The sequence below is a fragment of the Phalangium opilio genome, unplaced genomic scaffold, assembly GCF_054372755.1.
Source record: "Phalangium opilio isolate 3A_F unplaced genomic scaffold, DU_Popi_V2 ptg000013l_1, whole genome shotgun sequence".
In the NCBI taxonomy this organism is placed as follows: Eukaryota; Metazoa; Arthropoda; class Arachnida; order Opiliones; family Phalangiidae; genus Phalangium; species Phalangium opilio.
The window spans coordinates 12,283,689-12,305,915 of record NW_028324148.1 but is presented as its reverse complement, the minus strand read 5'-3'; the positions used below and the strand labels follow the sequence as shown (position 1 = coordinate 12,305,915).

The following is a 22,227-nucleotide window of genomic DNA, read 5'->3' as shown; positions in this document are numbered from 1 at the left end:
TTACGAGCCTGCAACTACAGGCTAGTGTCCATGTGGGATGGACAAAGACTAGCAGATTGTGGTCCTTAGAAGCCAGTTAGTAAAGACTGGTGTTGGTAGATGAATGGCCAAATTTCCATGAACCGCGAACGCGTTCCGGAAATGGGTTATTTGTTTGCTCCGATTTGTAAACTGCGAACGCGGTCACGTGAGGTCTGACAGACAGACAGACACACAGACAGACAGACAGACACACAGACACACAGACAGACACACACACAGACAGACACGTCCAGTGCAATACCTCTCCGTGACGTCATCGTCACTCGGAGAGGTAATTAACAGTTCGTACCGACGACACGGTAGTCGATTCATTCAAAGCTTACTCGAACCCTAACAGAAACGAATAGTTTATTCCAAATCGAATACGGAATAGTTCGGCCTTGGTAAATTTTTTGCTAGCCGATTAATCGCGAATAGTTAAGCCTATTATTCGCGAATGGTTAACCGTAATAATCACGATTACTAGGCTTAACTATTCGTGATTAATCGGGTAGTAGCCCTAATATTCGCAAATAGTTAAAGCAAAGCGCGGGTCCAGCGGGTCCCCTACAAGGCGACTTTCCTCCTGTACTCCCGTTCTGGCTTGGCAAAGGCTAGTGGGCGGGATTTATATGGGCACTTATAAATCCCGCCCACAAATGCCTCCTGCCTTCGCCAAGCCAAAACTGGAGTTCGTAAGGAAAGTCAACTTGTAGGGGATCCACTGGACCCGCGCTTTGCTTTAATACAAAGCAAGGAGAAAACATTTAGAGCCTTCTAAATTTCAAAATACCTCTCCTCGTTGGTGGCCAAGTATTTCTTTAAATTTTCCTAGCCTCCTAGGCACTTGCTGGTAGTTTTTGATGGGGACAAATAAAATTGGGATGATATTTTTTAAAATAGGGTGGGTCTCTCTACTGCCAAGGACCTAAATTTATGGTAGTCTAACTTTAACCCAATAGTCAGTTCGGTATTCGGTATTCGTATTGAATAGTGAAAATGGGCTTATCGAATACCGGATCGAATTACTCGGTTCGGTATTCGATCAAATTATTCGATTGAAACGGTTAACCGCACACCTCTACTTATAATACTCTCCCAAAGCTTGCCTTAAAGGGAGGGTGAAGTGGAAAATCAAGTGATTTTTATCGATTCTTCTTCTAATTATTAGACCAGTCTGCATAGTGAAACATTCAGGAAATACTTCCGAATGATTTTAAAATTCAAATTAGGTTCCGATTTTAAGAATAATTTGAAGTATCCCCCTCCGACCAATCGCGTAACGCCCTGCCTTTTTGTTAACAAAATTCTCGTGGCACGCTCGAAGTCTCGCGCCACGATTGTCACATCGCGCGCAAATTTTATCAAATCTCGTGATCAATTTCATTCGACACGAGAATTTGTTATTAAAAAGGCAGGGCGTTACGCGATTGGTCGGAGGGGAATACTTCAAATTATTCTTAAAATAGGAACCTAATTTGAATTTTAATATCATTCGGAGGTATTTCCCGAATGTTTCACTATGCAGACTGGTCTTGTAATTAGAAAAAGAATCGATAAAAAATCACTTGATTTTCTACTTCACCCTCCCTTTAAGGAAGTAAATGATAATATCAAAAGTACACTTAATAAACAAATAGTGTCGATCAGTTAGGTGAAAGGGTTCCCAATTTCCTACTACTTAATTTCCTGCTATTGGTTTTTATGACAGAAATAAATAAAAGCAGCTACATGCTTTCTCTGGCGAACTCCTGCCATAAATTGACAAGTGTATTTTACTTTTTGGTTATGTAATCGAATACGTTGTTTCTTCCTCCCCAAACATCAGCAATTCCGCCCTGAAATATTTATGTTTAAAGGATTCAAATGAACACGTTAGAAACTTAAGGGTAGTCGCGTGCCCAGCTCCTTATTAAAGTGTCACTAATGGAGGAAACTTGGTTTCTGGGATCTATGACTTCTAATTAATTGCCAACGTGATGTAATAAACGAGTAAATTAATGCTTACCCCGTAAGTGAACACTGAAATTAAGGATCCATTGAACCCCAAATTTCTGGTTTAAAGAAAAACAAGAAACATTATTTTTCTAAACTTTAAATGAGTATTGTTACTTCGTGGAGTTCTTAATGGTTTTATTTAAATTAAAATTTAATTCAGCCGTTATTCCCTTCACAATGATTAATTGAACTTAATTATTGTGAACTGACCAATTTAAATAACTTTTAAAAAAAAACCATGGATCAGAATTTTAATATTTATGAAATTATGAAAGAGTGGCCGGAATCAACTCGAAATTGAGTACCTATCGTTGGCGTAATTGACACATGGAACTGACATTGTTCCGAGATCCTAAAACGTGGAAAGTATTACGAATTATCATGGAAAAGTAATTATTATTTCTCTTTAACTTGCCAAACTGTATGGTGCACTTTTAATCATTTCGAATTAATATTGCCTTGAAAACTGATCTTAAGTAAAATAATAGTATAAATCTACACTAAAATCCGGTTCAGACAATTTAATATAAAATTAATTAAATCAGTCTAATTCTTCAACAAATTTTAGAAAAGTAATTCAAACTCTCAATTTCAATGCAGCTTTTCTGAAACCGTTTTCCTCTCAAAACGCGCACACTCGATGTGCCTCAAAAAGTTTAACATTCGCGTTTCCAACTCATTTGTTCGACGTGTAGTTGAGTCATAAGTAATGTAACAAGACTAAGAATGAAATTCAAATACAGAAATATTTAGCAGTGTTTCCAAATAAAACGTGAATCCATTGTCAAAACCTTCGAAGAAGTGACCTGCAATTGCGAAGCCGAGTTATAAACACGAATGAGTAATATGTCTAATTCATATTCACGTAAAACTCCCATGGGCAGTTGGGAAGTAATATGACAGTATGGGAGTGGTTTTATTGAAAGGGTGATACTTACTGTTATTATGATACATATTGCGCGGTATTCCTTATAAAATTACTGTCACGCTCCTATTACCTATTTTATATTCTCGCTTTTTAATTAACGTTGTTTCTCATTATTACGAAAACGAAAACTCGATAAACGACACAGAATCATGAATAATTTTGCGAAAAAGTCCCCCAAAACCGTTTTCACTGTAATACAAAAGAGCTCGATCTCCATTGTGAAGACCAAGTTTTACTTTTCAAGTTAAAATGCACCAGTAGCAACACATCAATTTGGTTTAACCAGGGATGGATTTATTTTTTTAAGACGGAATGGACAACGTTTGGCCTTTACTTCAGTCCGACTCATAGCCGAGTATATAGCCCCTTCCTTCAACACGTAACTAGAAAATTAGATTATCTTATTGGCTCACTAAAACTACCTATTGGTGACGTTGCTGGCAAGGAGGGCCAAAAATACGTAATTCCTGTTTACCTCTATGACTACGACCCCTCATGAGTTGTACAGATAACCGTCTTAACAGGGGTTCAAAAGGGAGCCGTCTAAAAGCGTGGGTCCGGAAATTATTCGGGAATTGTTTTTAATAGTGGTTAAAACCTGTTCGTGTTGTAATATCTATGAAGACTTTTCGATTTCATTACTCAAATCTAACTGACTTTTAATTTTCTTGGGTCTTCCCGTTTTTTTTTCAGTTCCATTTTTAAACAATGTTCTTTCAAAAATTACAATCGAGCCCATTCCAACTTGGCAGACGAAGGGGCAGATGACGTTTATTTGACCCCGATATACATACAACGCCATAATGAAAATAAGACCCGCCTCTTCTTTCATACCCCTCCGTCACGGGTAAGGGGGTCATGGACTTGGACGCGCACCCGAATAGCCCTGTTACCCATTCCGTCTTAAAAAAATAAATCTATCCCTGGTTTAACTTTATTTTCTTCTTAGATAAATTCGAACTTCTTCAACAAATTCATTGGGATTATACACTCGACAACCTAAACTAGAAAAAAAATTTCGTCGAATTAGCCTTGTGAACTAACCAAAATCATGGACTCCTAGAAATTTTTTTCCGCAAGTTACCTCTGAAAAAAAAAACGGCGCGGCACGTCGATTTCCCAGTGAAAACCAGCCTTAACTACGTAGGAAATCACGCGAAGCCTTCGAATAGAAACATTAGTGGAATAAATAGGACGCTCATTATTTATAAATGATTTTACCCCCAAATATAACCCATATTTATATAATCTAGACCAGACCAAACCGCTTTTCCGCTGAAACTATAGTTTCCCACGAACGTTACTCTTAATAGCAGAATCAAATTAAGAAAATTTTTAGGAATGCAAAATGTGTTTCTTGCGGAATGACTTTTTTACCTAGGCCCATATTTTCAGTTTCATTAATATTTAACAATGGGTTGCCTTTATCCTGTCGACTGGTTTAATGTTTTTAAAGGGACTCTAAAGAAGTCGGCGGACTGTTGAATTTACCCCCCCCCACAATGACGTCGTTGTTGTGACGTCAAAAACGACTTTTCCAAAAATGAAAATTTCAACGGTCCCCCATATTCTTTAAACACGCTTTAAGTTTGAATATGGAAGTCACAAAAATCTCAGCATTCACATATACATAATTTGAGATATATGTCCTTGAATATATCGCAAAAATTAATTTTTTTTCTCTTGTGGAACCTTATGAAACGTCATAGGTAGGGTAGGAACTATATTTTATATATAAAATGCTTCATTAACAACAGATTTTTTATTCGTGTTTCAATAAAATTAACAAAAATTAGTCTGCTACAAGTTGAGCTTCAAAATCTCTATGTTCATGTAATCAAGTTATTCCCTTGCACTGTCTAAAAATTGAGGAACAGACTAGACCAGTTTTTCGGCATTAACATTTTAAATCTTATACGTCTTAAATTTACATGAGATCATCGCCGGAAGTTTATCTGAGGCAGGTTGAAGAGTTTTTCAGACACTATCTGCATGCATTCAATCCAATTCTGTAGCATAATTGGAAATAGTTGAAAGTAACATTTCTTATCCTGAAGTAATCCTCCCTGTAATATACATATCGATTTAAAAATGTTAAATGCACACTGATGAAAACAAGGACTTATGTGCCGTGCGTGACATTAAATCTTCGTGAATAGGAGGGAAAAGGGAAACGTTGCTCGATATATGGATTTTTCAACTGCATTATTAAGAGCGCTTACTGTATGTACCACTTACAGGGCTAGAATAGACAAACCTCAGATATTTATTAATAATAAATTAAAAAGGATTTGCTTTATTTAGATTAAAAAACGACCAAAATACCAAATATGTAGAGTTAGAAGGAGTCGACAAACATTCCTCTATCATAGATTATTTTTTATACCAAGTAATGAATGTTTAAGTAAATACTTACAGATTAAATGAACACAGTAATTTAGCATTTAGAAACTCAAGGAAAAATATTAAAATAATAATAATGCTAATATATCGGGTTGTTATAATTGTATAGTGTTAACTTTATTGTGTTAATAGAGTTTCAAAATTATATAGTTTTGATCATGCTATTATTAACTGATAGCTCAATTGAAGTTGATGGGTTAAATTGATTTTAATAAAATGTTGAAGGTTCAACTGTTGATAGTTTTTTGAATATTTACAATTGTTGATCGGTGAATATAATTGGATTCAGCATTAATAGTTTCCATTGAATTTAAACTGTGCTTTATGTCGAACAATGTCTTTAAAATCATACACAACTATTTATCAGAATAAAAATATCTGATATTCGTTTGATGTGATATTTTCAGTAAATACAATAGGGCTTAAATTACGAGTATTTGAAGTGAAAGCTCGATAAAACACAAGAACGTTTTTAAAAATTGCATATATAATTTTCCAATTATTTCAATATAGTTTGGAAAATGTTTCCAATGAAATATATTACTGATATATTTGTATCATAGGGACAAGTACAGAAAAATTGAGTCAAGATTTTTCAACACGCTGAGTATTTATATAGATTTTTAAAGCCCTCGTAATAACAGAGATTGGTAATAGCTAGCGTTGGTTAACGAACTGACTACATGATAAGCTAGTCATTCAGAGTGCTTGGGTTAATTTTCTTCTTTTCCTTTCTTTGGATCATGCAAGCTGACAAAATCTCCAGAGCCACAACGACGCAAGAGACGACTATACCCTTGAGCCAGAATTCGAAAGGCAGAGAAACAGTGCTGACGTCTAACGACTTGACTTTCGGTTCGGGTTTATTCCAAGTAACGAGGTCCAACTGCGCATCCGATTCAGGCGAGGTCCAGCGATGGAATTGGTGTTCCCGTTCAAATAACACACTGAAATTTGGCTAAGTCAATTTCTGAAACTTAATAAGTTTAGAATAGCGGAACTAACACTTTTCGAAGAAGTTCAATCTTCGTGGTGTCGTTCATGAGGCTTGAAAGCGGCATGTATCTGAATTCAGAGTACGGCGGTTCTTGTTTAACGTGAACCGACTTGGAGTAAAGCCATTTGTTTGTCGTTGGGAAACTGTCCAAGTTTATTTTAAAGAACATTTCATTGAGGATGTAGGCTCCTCGCACTTCGTCCAATAATTTCACAATACATTTGGTGTTAGTAGGAATTGGTATCGCTTCCGGGACCCCCTTAGGCAAGGGGTTTTTCTCTACCTGTCCAATAATTGAACATTGAAAATAAGGTAAATAGAGAGCCTACACAAGATAAAATTTTACCCATTGACGGTAAAAAGCGTGTTCAAATGATCGGTTATGAAAATAACCTTGTAGCTTCGGTCCATTTCCATCTTTAGCAAAAATATCCGTAAACTTATCCAGGGTTATGTACTTTATTTCAGAAAATTGACCTCGCATGGTAGCGCCCATATACATGAGGATCACTGTAGACGCTAATAACCAAGCTGCCAATATTATTTCTTCAAACGGTTTCCCTTGTTTTTTCCTCGGATAAGCTGAAAAATATTGTGAAGTGAGTTTACAAGAGGGTAATTTTTTAATTTACTTAGCAAAACTAAAAAACTGTCATTAATTAGATTTTTTTCAAGCCCTCGTCTCCCTTCGGAGAGGGTTTTTTTTTGGTTTCGCAACTTCTCCTTTGAAAGGTTTTTAATTACCATATTAACGCCGCTTTATCAAAAGATACTTCTTGAGTAAATATCGCGATTCAATAAGGTTCAAGAAGCTATTAAATTTTTTTAACATAACAACCAAAAAATTTACCTTCATAGAATAACGTTGATATCAAGTTCCAGACATTGTTGAAAGAATTAGCGACTATTTTCGTTATAACATTTGGTAACTTTGGCCTTCTTGCTTTTAAATTTACCAAATACAAGTGGACAGATTTTCTTAGCGACAAAGAACAAGATATGATGCCAATGGAAACCACCAAGAGAATAACGGTCTGTAATGAAATAAAAATGTGTGAGAGAATATTTCTATTATTGATCAGTTAATTGAAATATTATTCATCCAATTTGTTCATAAGCTTACATTGCCATCCATTTCTAACACTTGAGATACTTTTGTAATTTCCCGTTCTGGTTTCGAAGAAACTGTAATGACCTTTTCGCAATAGAAATAACTTGGGTAAAACTTTGATATAAAATCATTGTAATGGTAACGCGCATCTTTCATCATCCAATACATATCTATGACCTGAAATTTTGAATTGAGTTATGTGTTATAACGTACACGGAAAGAAGAATGAGATTTAATTGTTGCTAATTTTCAACTTTTGTTACGAAATGGAACTAAAATTTCAAATCTGCACGTGAGATTTTAAACGTACATTAGCCCAAAGCGTGTAAACTTTGTTGCTTATCTCGCAAAGTCTTATGACGAAATTTCTGAAAAGAAATTGGAAAATGTTTTAATTCGTACTTTGTAAATTGCCCCCACCCCGATATGAATAATGTTAAAGATATAACTTCATTAATTGTATTTTGGCTATTACTTAAAACAGAAGTAAGATGAGACTAGAAGTAAAGAGCTCTAGCATTGGTAGTAGATCCTGGCACTAGTGAACAAATTTGAGGATTTTATGCCGCTTCATCGCGCCTACACTAGAGAGAAAAAATTGGTCGAGTTCCATAAAATTTCCTACCCCTTTAGCCTCAACCTAAAGCCGCGGAACACAGACGCGGGTGCTTCAATCCAATTCGGACGTCTACCGCCACGAGCGTCTCACGTTTTCAAGGGAAAATTCAGAAACCTCTACTAGAGGGCCAACCGTTGGTGTGTTATCAAGAATATTCACTTTCGCCAAGTGAAGAATTGGGTTAGATCAGTACGTCTAGTCTCATCTTACTTCTGCTTAAAATCAGAAGCAAATTTGTTTCTAGCAAAAATCATATTGTATCAAGCAGATTCGGTGCAATTGAACATATTTTCAAGCTAATAATCAAATAATAAGTCTCGCTAACTAGTAACGTGCTAATAATACTCTCCAAAAGTTTGCCTTTATGGAAGTAAATGATAATATCAAAAGTACTTATATTAAACAAAATAGTATCGATCAAGCAGGCGAATGGGTTCCAAGTCAAACCCGTCTCCCCAATTTCCTATATAATTTCCTGTTATTGGTCTTTATGACAGGAATAAATAAAAGCAGCTACATGCTTTCTCTAGCGAACTCCTGCCATCGCGAGAATTATCTGCGTCGTATTTAAGTTTTATAAATTGACAAGTGTATTTTACTTTTTGGTTATGTAATCGAATATCTCGTTTCTTCCTCCCCAAACATCAGCAATTCCGTTCTGAAATTTGAAGATTAAAAGAATTCAAATGAACACGTTAGAAACTTAAGGGCAGTCAAATGCCGAGCTTATTAAAGTTTCAACAAAGTGAAGGAAAATGGGTATCGGCAAGAACGGATTCATGCTGATAAGAACAAAGGGCAATAGCTTTATCCTCTGGTACCATCCTCGCATACTTGATTGAGAAGATTCGTCTGCTAATATTTATGTCACGTGTCTAAAAGCATACATTTCTAAAATCTGTATAGTTGCTGCAGATCGTCATAGATGGCGGAATGAAGTGACGCGAACCTACACCAAGTATGCTAGTACGGGGACAGAATATCTCGTGCCCTATGTTCTTATGAGCATGAATCCGTTCTTGGTATCGGGGATATACTGTATGGACCTATAAATTGTTGACAAACGTGTATTTGGAAAATCTACGTTTTAGAAATACTTACATCGTAGGTGAACACCGTAATTAAGGACCCATTATAGCCCTCATTTCTGTTATAAAGAGAAAACACAACAAGTTTTATTTTTCTAAATTTAAATGAGCATTGTTACTTCTAAATTTTTGTATTTAAATTAAAACTTCAACACGGGAGTTTTCAGACCGAGAGCCCTTTTCAGCCGTTATTCCGTTCGCATGGTTAACGGAAGTTAATTATTGTGAACGGAAACGGATAAATTTAAATAATTTAAAAAAACCATGGATCAGAATTTTGATATTTATGAAATCATGAAATAAATTGCCGGACTTGACTAGCGATTGAGTACCTATCGTTGGAGTAATTGAAACAAGGGCACGAGATGTTTTCAAGATCCTAAATTGTGGAAAAAATTACGTATTATCATAGAAAAGTAATTATTATTTTTCTTTAACTTGCCAAATTGTATGGTGCACTTTTAATCATCATTTCGAATAAATTTTGTCTTAAAAACTGCTCTAAACTAAAATAATATAAAATTGTACACTTAAAGTCTGATAAAAAATGGGAAACAAATCCAGTTCAGTCAATTTAATCCCAACTTAATTAAATCAGGCTAATTGTTAGGATTGTCTACTAGAATTATGTCTACAAATTTGAGAAAGTTAGCTCTTTACCCCTAGAAACAATTAATTTCAGTAGTTTTTTTCTTAAATCAACCTTTCTACAGAAAATATGGGAAACCGTTTTCCTCTCTGAACGTGCGCACTTGATGTGCCTAAAAATTCTAACATTGGCGTTTCCAACTCATTTGTTCGACGGGTACTTGAGTCATAAGTAACGTAACAAGACTAAGAATGAAATTCAAAAACAGAAATATTTAGCAGTGTTTCCAAATAAATCGTGAATCCATTGTCAAAACCTTCGAAGAAGTGACCAATTGCGAAGCCGAGTTATAAACACGAATTAGTAATATGGCTTTAGAGTTGCGCTGTCTAATTCATATTCACGCAAAACTCCCGTGGGCAGTTGGGAAGTAATATAACAGTATTGGAGTGGTTGTATTGAAAGGGTGATACTTACTGTTATTATGATACATATTACGTGGAATTCTTTATAAAATGACTGTCACGCTCGTATTACCTTTTTAATATTCTCCATTTTTAATTAACGTTTCTCATTATTACGAAAACGGAAAATCGATAAACTACACAGAATCATAAATAATTTTGCGAAACAGTCCCCCAAAACCGGGGGTAAACTGTTTTCACTGTAATACAAAAGAGCTCGATCTCCATTGTGAAGACCAAGTTTTACTTTTCAAGTTAAAATTCACCAGTAGGTACACATCAATTTGGTTTAACTTTATTGTCTTCTTAAAAACGTTCAGTTTTATCACATATATATAAAGATAGATTCGAACTTCTTCAACAAATTTATTGCGATTATACACTCGACAACCTAAACTAGAAAGAAAAAACAAAATCATCGAATGAGCCTCGCGCCACGATTATCACATCACGCGGAATTTTTATCAAATCTCGCGATAAATTTCATTAGGAATGGAGCGTGTCACGAGAATTTTGTTAACAATAAGGCAGGGCGTTAAGCCATTGGTCCGAGGGGTTTATTTCAAATTATCCATAAAATCTAAACCTAATTTTAATTTTAAAATCATTAGGAGATATTTCCTGGATGCTTCACTATGCAGACTGGTCTTATAATATGTGGAAGAATCGATAAAATATCACTTGATTTTCCACTTCACCCTCCCTTTAACTACGTAGGAAATCACACGAAGCCTTCGTGTGATATATGGCAAACGAGGTATATTTGTAATATACTAACTAAGACCAGAATTGTTTCGAAAGTAAAAATGCGAGAGTGAATCAAGAAGCAGTATAATTCCCAGATATCGTACAAGGCCTTTCTAAATCGATTAATAGATTTACCTTCTAATTACCGATATCAAGCTGTACTTAAGATCATTCGCCACACTGTCTCTTTAACACGCCTTGTAGATTTACTCTTGATAAAAGTAATTTAAGAAATATAATTATATCCAGTATTGGCTTTTTTGAATAGAAACATAAGTGGAATAAATAGCACGCTCATTACTAATAAATGATTTTACCCTTAAATATAATCCATATTTATATAATCAAGACCAGACCAAACCGCTTTTCCGCTGAAACTATAGTTTTCAAATCAAGTTAAGAAATTATTATAAAACGACTTTTCCAAAAATGAAAATTTCAACGGTCCTCCATCTTCTTTACACACCCTTTAAGTTTGAATATGGAAGTTACAAAAATCTCAACATTCACTTCTTAAGACATTTTTTTCAAAAACAACCAAAAGTTCGCAATATGTCCTTGAATATATCGCAAAAATGATTTTCTTTTTCTCTTGTGAAACCTTATGAAACGTCATAAGGAACTATATTTTATATATAAAATACTTAATTAACAACAGATATTTTATTTGTGTTTCAATAAAATTAACAAAAATTAGTCTTCTTCAAGTTGAGCTTCAAAATGTCTATGTTCATTTGATCAAGTTTTTCTCTTGCATTGTCTAAATATTTAAGAACAGACTAGAGCAGTTTTTCGGCATTAACATTTCAAATCTCATACGTCTTAAATTTACAAGAGATCATTGGCGGAAGTTCATCTGAGGCAGGTTGAAGAATGGTTCAGACACTATCTGCATTCAACCCAATTCTGTAGCATAATTCGAAATTATTGAAGCAGTCCTCCCTGTAATATACATATCGATTTAAAAATGTTAAATGCACACTGATGAAAACAAGGACGTATGTGCCTTGCGTGACATTAAATCTTCGTAAATGGGAGGGAAAAGGGAAACGTTGCTCGATATATGGATTTCTCAACTGCATTATTAAGAGCGCTTACTGGACCATTGACAGGGCTAGAATAGACAAACCTCAGATAAATTAAAAAGGATTTGCTTTATTTAGTTTAAAAAAGAACCAAAATTGATGTCTTTCCCAAAACTGTTGTTACATAAAAACCGATAATGTCATGACTCCTAAGCAGGGTAAGACTAAGACCAAATATGTAGAGTTAGAAGGAGCCGACAAACATTCCTCATCCGTAGATTATTTTTATATCAAGTAATGAATGTTTAAGTAAATACTTACAGAGTAAATGAACACAGTAATTAAGCATCTAGAAACTGAAGGGAAAAAGTAATAATATATTGGGTTGTTATTATTGCATAGTGTTAACTTTATTGTGTTAATAGAGTTTAAAAATTATATAGTTTTGATCATGCTATTATAAACTGATAACTCAATTGAAGTTAAAGGGTTAAATTAATTTTAATAAAATGTTTAAGGTTACACTGTTGATGGTCCTGTGAATATTTACAAGTCTTGATCGGATCTGATAATAATCCAGATAATATAATTGAAAAATGTAAAATGCTTATATTAGTGAATTATCACTCAAATTGTAAATGCCTATATTAGTGAATTATCACTCAAATTGTAAATGCTTATATTAGTGAATTATCACTCAAATTGTAAATGCTTATATTAGTGAATTATCACTCAAATTGTAAATGCTTATATTAGTGAATTATCACTCAAATTGTAAATGCTTATATTAGTGAATTATCACTCAAATTGTAAATGCTTATATTAGTGAATTATCACCCAAATTGTAAATGCTTATATTAGTGAATTATCACTCAAATTGTAAATGCTTATATTAGTGAATTATCACTCAAATTGTAAGTGCTTTTCTTATGAATTGATATTTATAGTTAGTTAGTACTTTATCTTAAATAAAGTGATTAAAACAATTATCTGTCAGAATTCCTGTTCCCGTATGTTTATAAGATATTATAATTAATATAAGAGTTAATATTATTGAAAAAATAAAATACTTGTAATTATGAATTTTAACTCAAATTGTAAGTGCTTTTCTTGTGAATAAAATGATTGAATTAATATTAACATCATCCAATACATCTATTAAACTTCCATTTAAATTTAAACTAGGAATCTAATTAAGGGGTTAGATTAATTTTATTAAACTGTTTCACTGTTGATGGTTTTGTGAATATTTGCTACTACTGATCGGTTAATATAATAATCCAGATAATAGTATGGAAAAATCTTATAATAATTAATTAATGTTTTTCCTGTGCCTTGATATTTATAGTAAATATAATGGGCCTGTCTTATTTCGTATAGAATGATTAAAACAATTATTTGCCAGCATTAATATTAAGATTAGAGTATATTTATTTCCATATAAACTACGCTTGTTAAATAAGAATCGAAGATATTAAGTTAAACAGGTTTGATTAATTTTTATAAAATGTTTAAAATGTAATGTTGTGAATATTTACAACTGTTTATCAGCTAGCTAGTATAATTGGATTCAACACTATTAGTTTCCGCTGAATTTATACTTCGCCACGGACATACTTTTTTGCCTCAATGTTGATATCCATTATTACGTTATTCAAGGGGGAGACGCGCTGCCGCGTCGTGCACCGGTACCAAAAGTACCCCTGTCATCACACGATGTGGCTAAAAATCATCAGTGTTCAGACTTTCAATAAAAAAACTGTCCACTTATAGGTCCACTAGCTGTTACCCGCGGTTTCGCTCGCGTGTAATAAAAACCTCCATCAAAATTATATAAAGAATGGGTAGATTTTATTGGTGCCTAATATTTTTGTAGCACCCTTGGAGCGAAGACACTCGGCGTTGCCCGTCAGCCCGTCGGGACATTTTTTATTACTTTTCACGCGGACATTAGTCCATAAAGAAGGGTTATTGGCCGCCATCTAAAAAGATGGCAACAAATCGAACCCAAAAGACCATTCAGCCCGTCTATAGGTTAAAGGAAACCAGTGTACTAAATTTTTGCTAAATCGATTGAAACGCATGGACTTTGTTGCATAGAGAAGATTTTTTGCATTTCTGGGCACCATTTTTTAAGATGGCAGGGGATTAGAAAAATCTTTCTTAGTACGCGCCTACTACTAATGAGTAATGTTCCTGCAAATTTTCAGCCTTCTAGGGCAAGCGGTTTGGGCAGGGCGTTGATTATCAGTCAGTCAGTCAGGACTTTGATTTATATAGATATAGATTGAGAAGCGTGGTGCATTTTCCCTGTTAAGGGGTGGGGGCTTATGTATGCATTCCCGTATGATCGGATCTCATAGCAGCGGTCCTCATAACCGCGATTCCCCAAATAGCGGTTTCCCGAAAACGTAGTTAACCCGTTACGTAACGGCAGTTCCCTAAACAGCGGTTCTCGTAAACACGGCGTACCGTTATAGCAGTTCCAAAAAGAGCAGTACAACCGCGAAGTGAAAAAACGATAGTCGTTTAAGGTGTAGGTTTGGTTGCGTTAGGTTACATGAGGATAGGTGATGTTTTGTTTGAGTTGGTTAGGTTAGGTTATTTGAACCCCTGTAGTATTATTGTAAGTCTAGGTATTGATATTCCAAGCCGAATAGTATTAGGTCAGGTAAGGTTAGTTTAGCGTACTTTGATCTTGTTGTAGATAAGGTAAACTGTATAGGTTTTAAAAATTGTTCAAAGCTCTAGCTAAAAATTGCTATTTCCTAAAACAACAGCCGATATTTCTTAAACAGCGGCCGTTTTTTTTAAAACAGCAGGTTTGAGCAACATTGCTATTTTATGGGATCGCGGTTGCTATTACTGAAACTGTTCTTCTGGAAATTGCTCATACAAGATACACCCGAAAAGGTGAATCGAAAGGTCAGTTTCCCATGAATACGTTTTAGTTCTACAATTTCTCAACACAATGCGTATTTAAACAGATATTGGGAACAGCTAGCGTTGTTTAACCTGACTACATAATGAACTGATCATTCAGAACGCTTGGGCTAATTTTCTTCTTTTCCTTTCCTTTGATCATGCACGCTGACAAAATCTCCAATGCCACAACGACACAAGAGACGACTAACCCCTTGACCCAATATTCGAAAGGCAGAGAAACGGTGCTGAAGTTCAACGACTTGACTTTCGGATCGGGTTTTTTCCAAGTAATGAGGTCCAACAGCGCCTTCGATTCAGGCGTCGTCCAGCGAAAGTATAGGTGTTCCCAATTAAATAACACACTGAAAATTTGACTAATTCAATTTCAATAACTGAATAAATTTAGAATAACGAAACTAACACTTTTCGAAGAAGTTCCATCTTGGTGGTGTCGTTCGTGAGACTCGAAAGCGGTATGTATCTGAATTCGGAGTTCGGCGGTTCCAGTTAGAGGTGTCAATAAGTCGAACCAGTTCGGAACCGCTCGTCACGAGCCGAGCGAGCTGCCGGATCAATCCGAACCAAAAGCAACGAAACGTGTTTCAGTTCGGGCTACGTAAACCTAAGATCAGCTCATGAGCCGGTTCATAAAACTTCGGCAAAGTGATCCGGTTCACTAGCTGGGCTGTTTCTTATTCGGACGAGCCGCGTGTCGGAAACTTTCCATTGAGGTGAAACAATCTCGTGTTGGCAAACACAATCAGCACGTAGGCCTATTGCTTTCGAGCTGTTTCAGGTCGAGTTGTTTTTTTCGAGCGAGACCCCCGAGCGCTCGATTAAAAAACCTTCCGTCAATTATAGACAAAATACGCTTGCGGGGTCCTACCACTAGGATTAATCGTTAACTACAATGACGTGTTATATTTTGCACCCCTGCATTGTAAGCAAAGTACTATTTTTAAGCTCATTGGACTCTGTCACCCAGACCTTTTGTATGATTTCCATTGACTAAAAATAGGTGATGTAGGCCTTATACCTATTTGCTGCGTAATAGAGGTCAAATATTGGCAGAGTTTAATTATAATTTATTACAAGTTGCCCGTACTACGGTGGTTACATTTTTGGCGAAGTATTATTAACGTTTATATCTTTCGACACGCGTCAACGACTGATGTTTCCATTAGTGTGGCTTATAAGTTAATACTGTGAAGTCAACATGGACGTCGAAGAAGCTTCAGCAAGTTACTTGAATTGCGATACACCTGAAACAATCGCTAGTGAAGGTCAAGACTACGAGTATGACATTCAATCTACTGTTTCTTCAGGGTCAAATGCTTCACTCTCTCTGCCCTACAAAAAGAGAAAGTGTTCCTCGCAAGTGTACAACTATTTCACATATAACGGAAGTGCGTGTACATTTGCCTGTACAATGTGTGGGTGAGTGACAATTCTACATATCTTAGTCAGATATAAAATGACGTTTGTAAAAGCGTATAACAATTAAGTAGGGTTATTCAATTGTTGATACCATTTGCTTAGGCGCAATTTAAAATTCCTTATACTAAATACAGGCCTATTCCTGTTCATCCCCAATAAGTCACTAGTCGAGGCCTTTCTCTTTAAGGGAGCAGAAACCGGGCTTGATAGTGGATGGTTTAGCTTTTCTCTCATATTACCTTGTTTAACAAATATTCTGCAAATAATCCGCTTTAGTGCCGTCAAGGCAAAGCAGATGGTTTAGATTATTTTAGTACCGTTTATGGCTCTGTTCAAATACCATAAGTAATAATATAACCAAAAATATGGCTCTTCAAATTTTTCCCATCGCTATGACTAAAGCATTTTCGACACTAATTCAGTCTGACTCCGATTGGTACTTGTAAAGCAACAAAATTCACTACGTGGTCTGTAATAGTCCTTTCTGGAATACGGAACCGAATTTAATATTTCGTAACGTAAAAGACGCGAAGCATTGTTATTTATATTGCAAGAATACACTGTTTTTACCAACGCCTAATAAAAACAAATTGGGGCGGAAGTCAAGCTTGCACGCGACAATAGGGGTCTCTGTACTGAACAGTTAAAGATTTGGTTATGCGATCACCGTGATAATCCGTTTTTAAAAGACTTTCTTATGCAAAAAAAATTGGTTAAAGGGAGGGTGAAGTTGAAAATCAAGTGATTTTTTATCGATTCTTCTTCTAATTATAAGACCAGTCTGCATAGTGAAACATTCAGAAATACTTCCGAATGATTTTAAAATTCAAATTAGGTTACTTTTTTAAGAATAATTTGAAGCATCCCCCTCCGACCAATTGCGTAACGCCCTGCCTTTTTATTAATAAAATTCTCGTGGCACGCTCCGTGTCGAATGGAATTTATCGCGATATTTGATAAAATTTGCGAGCGATGTGACAATCGTGGCGCGAGACATGGAGCGTGCCACGAGAATTTTGTTAACGAAAAGGCAGGGCGTTACGCGATTGGTCGGAGGGGGATACTTCAAATTATTCTTAAAATCGGAACCAAATTTGAATTTTAAAATCATTCGGAAGTATTTTCTGAATGTTTCACTATGCAGACTGGTCTTATAATTAGAAGAAGAATCGATTAAAAATCACTTGATTTTCAACTTCACCCTCCCTTTAAGTGTACTGACCAGTCTCGCCTAGTTTGGTACAGATTCCCCTAACTATTAGCCGGAAGTTTTAAACTCGAAATATCCCCGACACAATTATTCGTCAGTTGGAACTATCACCCCCCAAGCAAGTACTGTTTTAAGACATAAGTATTCACCGTCTTTTAAGGCCTAGGTTACTTATTTCAGACGGAATTTTTTAAGATGTTACTCAAAAATTATAAAAATTCCCCTAAGGGGTTCGGTTTTGGCGAATAGCATTCACCTGTTGTCTTGTTACAAGTGACAACGACTTAGATTTTCAGGGTGAGCATGACGTCACTTTTAGACCATTACCCGATGACGTCAACGTACACCTTCAACAAATTTTTGATCAATATCAGTAATAGTGTGTAGATTTACTGGATGGTTTAATTTTGTTTAAAGAGCAGGCGATTGGGTTTTTTTCCTGCATAACGTAAGGCTTTAGTGACAATCTTCTTGCCAAACAAAGTCAAATACTTTTCAGATAAGATAATTATTGTGCCAAAATGTGCCCTTCTACCCCATATAAGCATCCATCTTCTTTCTTTATAGACTAGTTTTATCATTGTTATTTTCAGAAAGATATATAGGAAATCTAAAGATGGAACCACTAGTTCCATGTTACGACATGTTCGCTCCGCACACAAACTGCTTACTGGCACTACAACGAAGTGTGTCACTGACGAATCGATGGTAACACGTTTGATATTTGGAAACAGTGCGTTAATTGGGGAGGGGTGTAACTTACTTTGAACTAAATCTTGACCGAGATTATATGAAGCCAAGAGCCCAAATAAGATCTGAGTAAGTATGCATAGTCATTGCAAGCACTGCATCCTTATATGTCTACCAGTATAGTGGCGATGAAATTGTGAATCAAAAATAGCAGGGGTATTACGCCAGTACAGTTCAATGCTATCTTCGAACTTTCTCAGGTCTTTCTTGGGGGCTTGATGAAACGTGTATCTTGATACACTTTACTACACTACTTACATTTATCAGAAAGAAAATCATCTACATTGGTACTTTTTAGAGCTTCGCACAAGATGGCTTAAATGACAGGGTGGTAAAATTCATAATCGTAAAGGACCAACCGTTTAATGTAACGGAAGACGATCACTTTCTCGATATTATTCGTTACTTACGACCAAATACAAATCTCCCATCACGTAATTCGATTACACGCTATGTTCACGATTTGTATGACAAGGAGATGAATGATCTTAAAGTAAAACTAAAGGTTTGCCTCAGTGTGCACTGCACTCCGGTATTTTCTAACGTATTACATACTAGATGGTCCCCGGGAAGTTGGCTTTTGTGGTTGATTGTTGGACATCAAGTAATCAGCACCCTTTTCAAGGAGTTATAGTTCAATGGATTACTGAAAGTTGGCAGTTATACACTATAGCACTAGACTTGACCTTTCTGGAAGGATCACACTCTGGCAAAAACCTAGCAGCAGCGTTCGCGGATGTTTTAACGCAATTTGAAATCCCCGCAAGCAAAATAGTTGCTGTTACAACAGACAACGCGTCCAATATGGACACATTTTTTTCCTCATTCAAACATAATCCAGTTCTCAAGGATTTAAAAGCACCGCAATCTCAGTATAGAGTTAGATGTTTGGCACATGTGTTAAATTTAATTTGTCAAACAATTATTGATGCTTTTGACGAAGAGGACAAGAACATACATTATTCAGACAATGAAAGTTCAGGGGAAGAATCCGACGATGGAAGATTACCAAACAATTGTAAGCACAAGCCTGATGAAACCTTGAAAAAAACGGGTAAAAAGACCTACGGAAGATCAGGTGTAAAGCCTGTCGGCATATTAGGAAGGGTACGTTTCTTTTCACCCGATATATTATGATATAAATTTGGACGTAAAATAAAATGTTAATTTAGCTTCGCAAGGCCATTATAAGTGTTCGATCGTCACCACAAAGACGACAGTTATACAAGCGGCAATGCGAAGTATATGAAATTGATTATCGTGAACTAATTAGGGACATTAAGATACGGTGGAATTCCACCTTAAACATGCTGAAACGCGCTGTTCAAATGAGACAAGTAATGTCATAAAATGATCCTTCAAAACAGCGTTTGGAAATACCTTAAAGGAGGTTACAAGTTCACTTTTTGCAAACTATTTATGTTTATGTTATATATATCAATGTGTGACATTCATGAAGGAGCTGAGATGAGATGATTTATACCGCTTTAAATGGTACTTTGACGTATGTAACACGTTTTACAACATATCCAGTCCAAATACAGTACGACAGCTTAGTTCATAGGGCATGCAAATTCAACGACGTAATCGTATATAATGGTATTTTGCAAGATATCTCATTTATATTGTAAAAGCCAATCCGCCGCGGAGTGTCATAGAAAAAAAGAGACTGATATTGATTTTGAGGGTCGCTGCATTTAATATACATAGAGAATTTCCAGAAGGATTTCCGTCTCTGCCTTTCAATGATATTCCGCAGCGTAAAGGATTTTGGGTCCGAAATGTCACCAATACATGACAAATAATTGAACGCCATCATGACCTTGTCAAATACATGCATTTATTTCGAGCGTGTGATAGGATAAGGCGAGTAACTTTCAGTCAGTATGCTTAGCTCCGTAATACTTTGCAAGGTATGACTATGAAATGTGTAGCAGCCGTTAGTTATGGTTCCAATGAACATTGTCTTGAAGGGTCATAAATATATTTTCTGTTTTACAAATAACAAGTACATCTATGTTTTTTGAAATGTTTAGCCTTTGGATTCGACTCTGAGAAGTGAAAAAGCATTAACCAAGTTGATTCTTACAGAAGAGGAATGGCATCACATTAACCATATCATTGTGCTACTTCAGGTATTAATAACGGGAACTTAACCTAACCTTCCTACATGGACGAGAGTAAATAGCTTTTGTTGACTTTACAGCCGTTTGATGACATGACAGAACTCATGTCTAAGCAGGACTATCCGAACATTTCTTTTTGTTCGTTAGTTTATAATCATATTTATTGTCATTTGCAAAAATATATACCAGATGTTACTACCGTGGTCAACGAAGCTTCAAGTACAAGTTTAGAGACCTTGTTATACCTGAAAGAGCCTGTATCCAAGGGTCTTGCAAAATTTAACAAATATTTTCCATCAACAGATGGTTTGGCTTATGTATTGGCCACTGGTATGTCATGTGCTAAATTAAGTACTCTTATAACTACTCTGATTATTGAGAATGTTATTTCAGTGTTAGATCCAAGATGCAAGATGAGCTGGTACCGTTTGGCGAAGTACCCTGAGGTCACTGTTGAAAGCTATCTAAGGTCTTATTAAAATGTTATCCTAATTTCGTTTCGCGAAGCCGGTCGTCTCGCATTTTGTTGAAGAGTGCCTAAAGACGTCTTTAAATGGAATGAAAGATGTCTTGAGGCATTTACTATCAGCAATTGGCATTGTCTTATTAACGTGACTATATAAAATTTACAAATAATTTTACCGATTATAGAAAGGTCAAAAAACAATGGGAGGAACACTACAAACCCCTGCAAGAACCTGCTTCTAAAGAAAAAGGTTGTAACATTACAAACAGCGAGCCCCTGGACCTCTTTTTACAATTATCAGGTGCACCTGGCGTCCTCAACAGTGATGAGTTGAACATATATTTAAGCGAACCGGTAGTTAAGCATGACACCTTAAAAGACGGCGCCTTAGGCTGGTGGAAGGTGATATTGGGCAACCTTTTCAATAGTTACATTGCGATAAAAACCATGAATGTCCCTAGGATCACGAAAGCAGGTTTCCTAATTTGTCGAAAATGGCGAGGGACGTTCTCGCAGTAAGTGGCACAGGTGTGCCAGTTGAATCCTTTTTTTCCTTTGGGCCAAGTCTTTTAGAACCAAAACGACAGAAAATGCTTCCGTCTACCATAAAACAATGTATCTGTCTAAAATACTGGCTTAAAAGGTCGCAAGCGGAGGTGAGGAAATTATTCCTCACCGCCACAGTTGAGAGTATGAAATAACAAGTTGGGAAAACCAAAATATTACCTCTCCGAGTCAAGAGAAGGACTACCTACAAACTTATTTACCCAGTTATGGAAATGTTTCTTTTTTTTATGAACAAATACTGAAGTTAAAATTTATGAAATATTAAAGCAGTATACAAAGCATAGCAAATATACTGTAAATCAGACGACATTTTACATCCAATAAGGATATACTTGTACACATTAAAATCATCCGATGGGGGAAAAACGGGAAATGAAGAGATAAAACTTTGGAGGGATATTACCTTTACGTATTTGTAAAGGCCCAATTTGCTACTCCTCAACTGTATACCCTCTATGTTCAAAGCCATATTCACAACAGGGTTGCCATGTAAACACTATCCTCTCCTTTCACCTCAACAATTTTCTTAGTTTGTCAACATGACGATTAAAGTTACATAACACCAAAGCTAATTTGTGGCTACACACACTGAAGGTAAATGCGCACCATAAAAAGCATGAACACACGAAGCTATAATCCGATTACGATCAGACCTTTCACTGATCTGGGCTGCGTTCAGCAGAGCTCACCAAAAAAGACAGCGGATTTTGGAAAACGTTTTCTGGTGAGATCTGTCGTCATAGCTTTTCTCCGGTC

The 22,227-nt window shown here is 35.8% G+C and overlaps 1 protein-coding gene and 2 long non-coding RNA genes across 3 annotated transcripts; 1 reads left to right on the top strand and 2 right to left on the bottom strand.

Annotated features, from left to right (window-relative positions):
• Positions 1–5,212: 5,212 nt before the first annotated feature.
• LOC149709185 (uncharacterized) lies at positions 5,213–7,626 on the bottom strand. Its single transcript, XM_089864571.1, has 5 exons — positions 7,471–7,626; positions 7,198–7,381; positions 6,694–6,929; positions 6,356–6,630; positions 5,213–6,297 (listed from the first exon to the last, which is right to left on the bottom strand). The coding sequence occupies exons 1-5, from the start codon at positions 7,624–7,626 to the stop codon at positions 6,042–6,044; spliced, it is 1,107 nt and encodes a 368-aa protein (XP_089720697.1). The 3' UTR covers positions 5,213–6,041.
• LOC149709186 (uncharacterized) lies at positions 6,816–7,339 on the top strand. The gene is made up of 3 exons (XR_016381323.1): positions 6,816–6,946; positions 7,011–7,127; positions 7,206–7,339. It is a non-coding gene; the product is annotated as an uncharacterized LOC149709186 (long non-coding RNA).
• A 7,258-nt stretch (positions 7,627–14,884) lies between the features above and the next one.
• LOC149709184 (uncharacterized) lies at positions 14,885–15,431 on the bottom strand. The gene is made up of 2 exons (XR_016381322.1): positions 15,337–15,431; positions 14,885–15,277 (listed from the first exon to the last, which is right to left on the bottom strand). It is a non-coding gene; the product is annotated as an uncharacterized LOC149709184 (long non-coding RNA).
• Positions 15,432–22,227: the final 6,796 nt, after the last annotated feature.

What these genes read in the sequence shown, in the direction of transcription:
- LOC149709185 (XM_089864571.1), bottom strand. Translation starts at nt 7,626, where the DNA reads ATGTATTGGATGATGAAAGATGCGCGTTACCATTACAATGATTTTATA. An exon ending in ATCAACGTTATTCTATGAAG is followed by an intron (nt 6,930 to 7,197) that starts GTAAATTTTTTG and finishes AATATTTTTCAG; the next exon opens with CTTATCCGAGGAAAAAACAA. An exon ending in ATTGAACTTCTTCGAAAAGT is followed by an intron (nt 6,298 to 6,355) that starts GTTAGTTCCGCT and finishes GCCAAATTTCAG; the next exon opens with TGTGTTATTTGAACGGGAAC.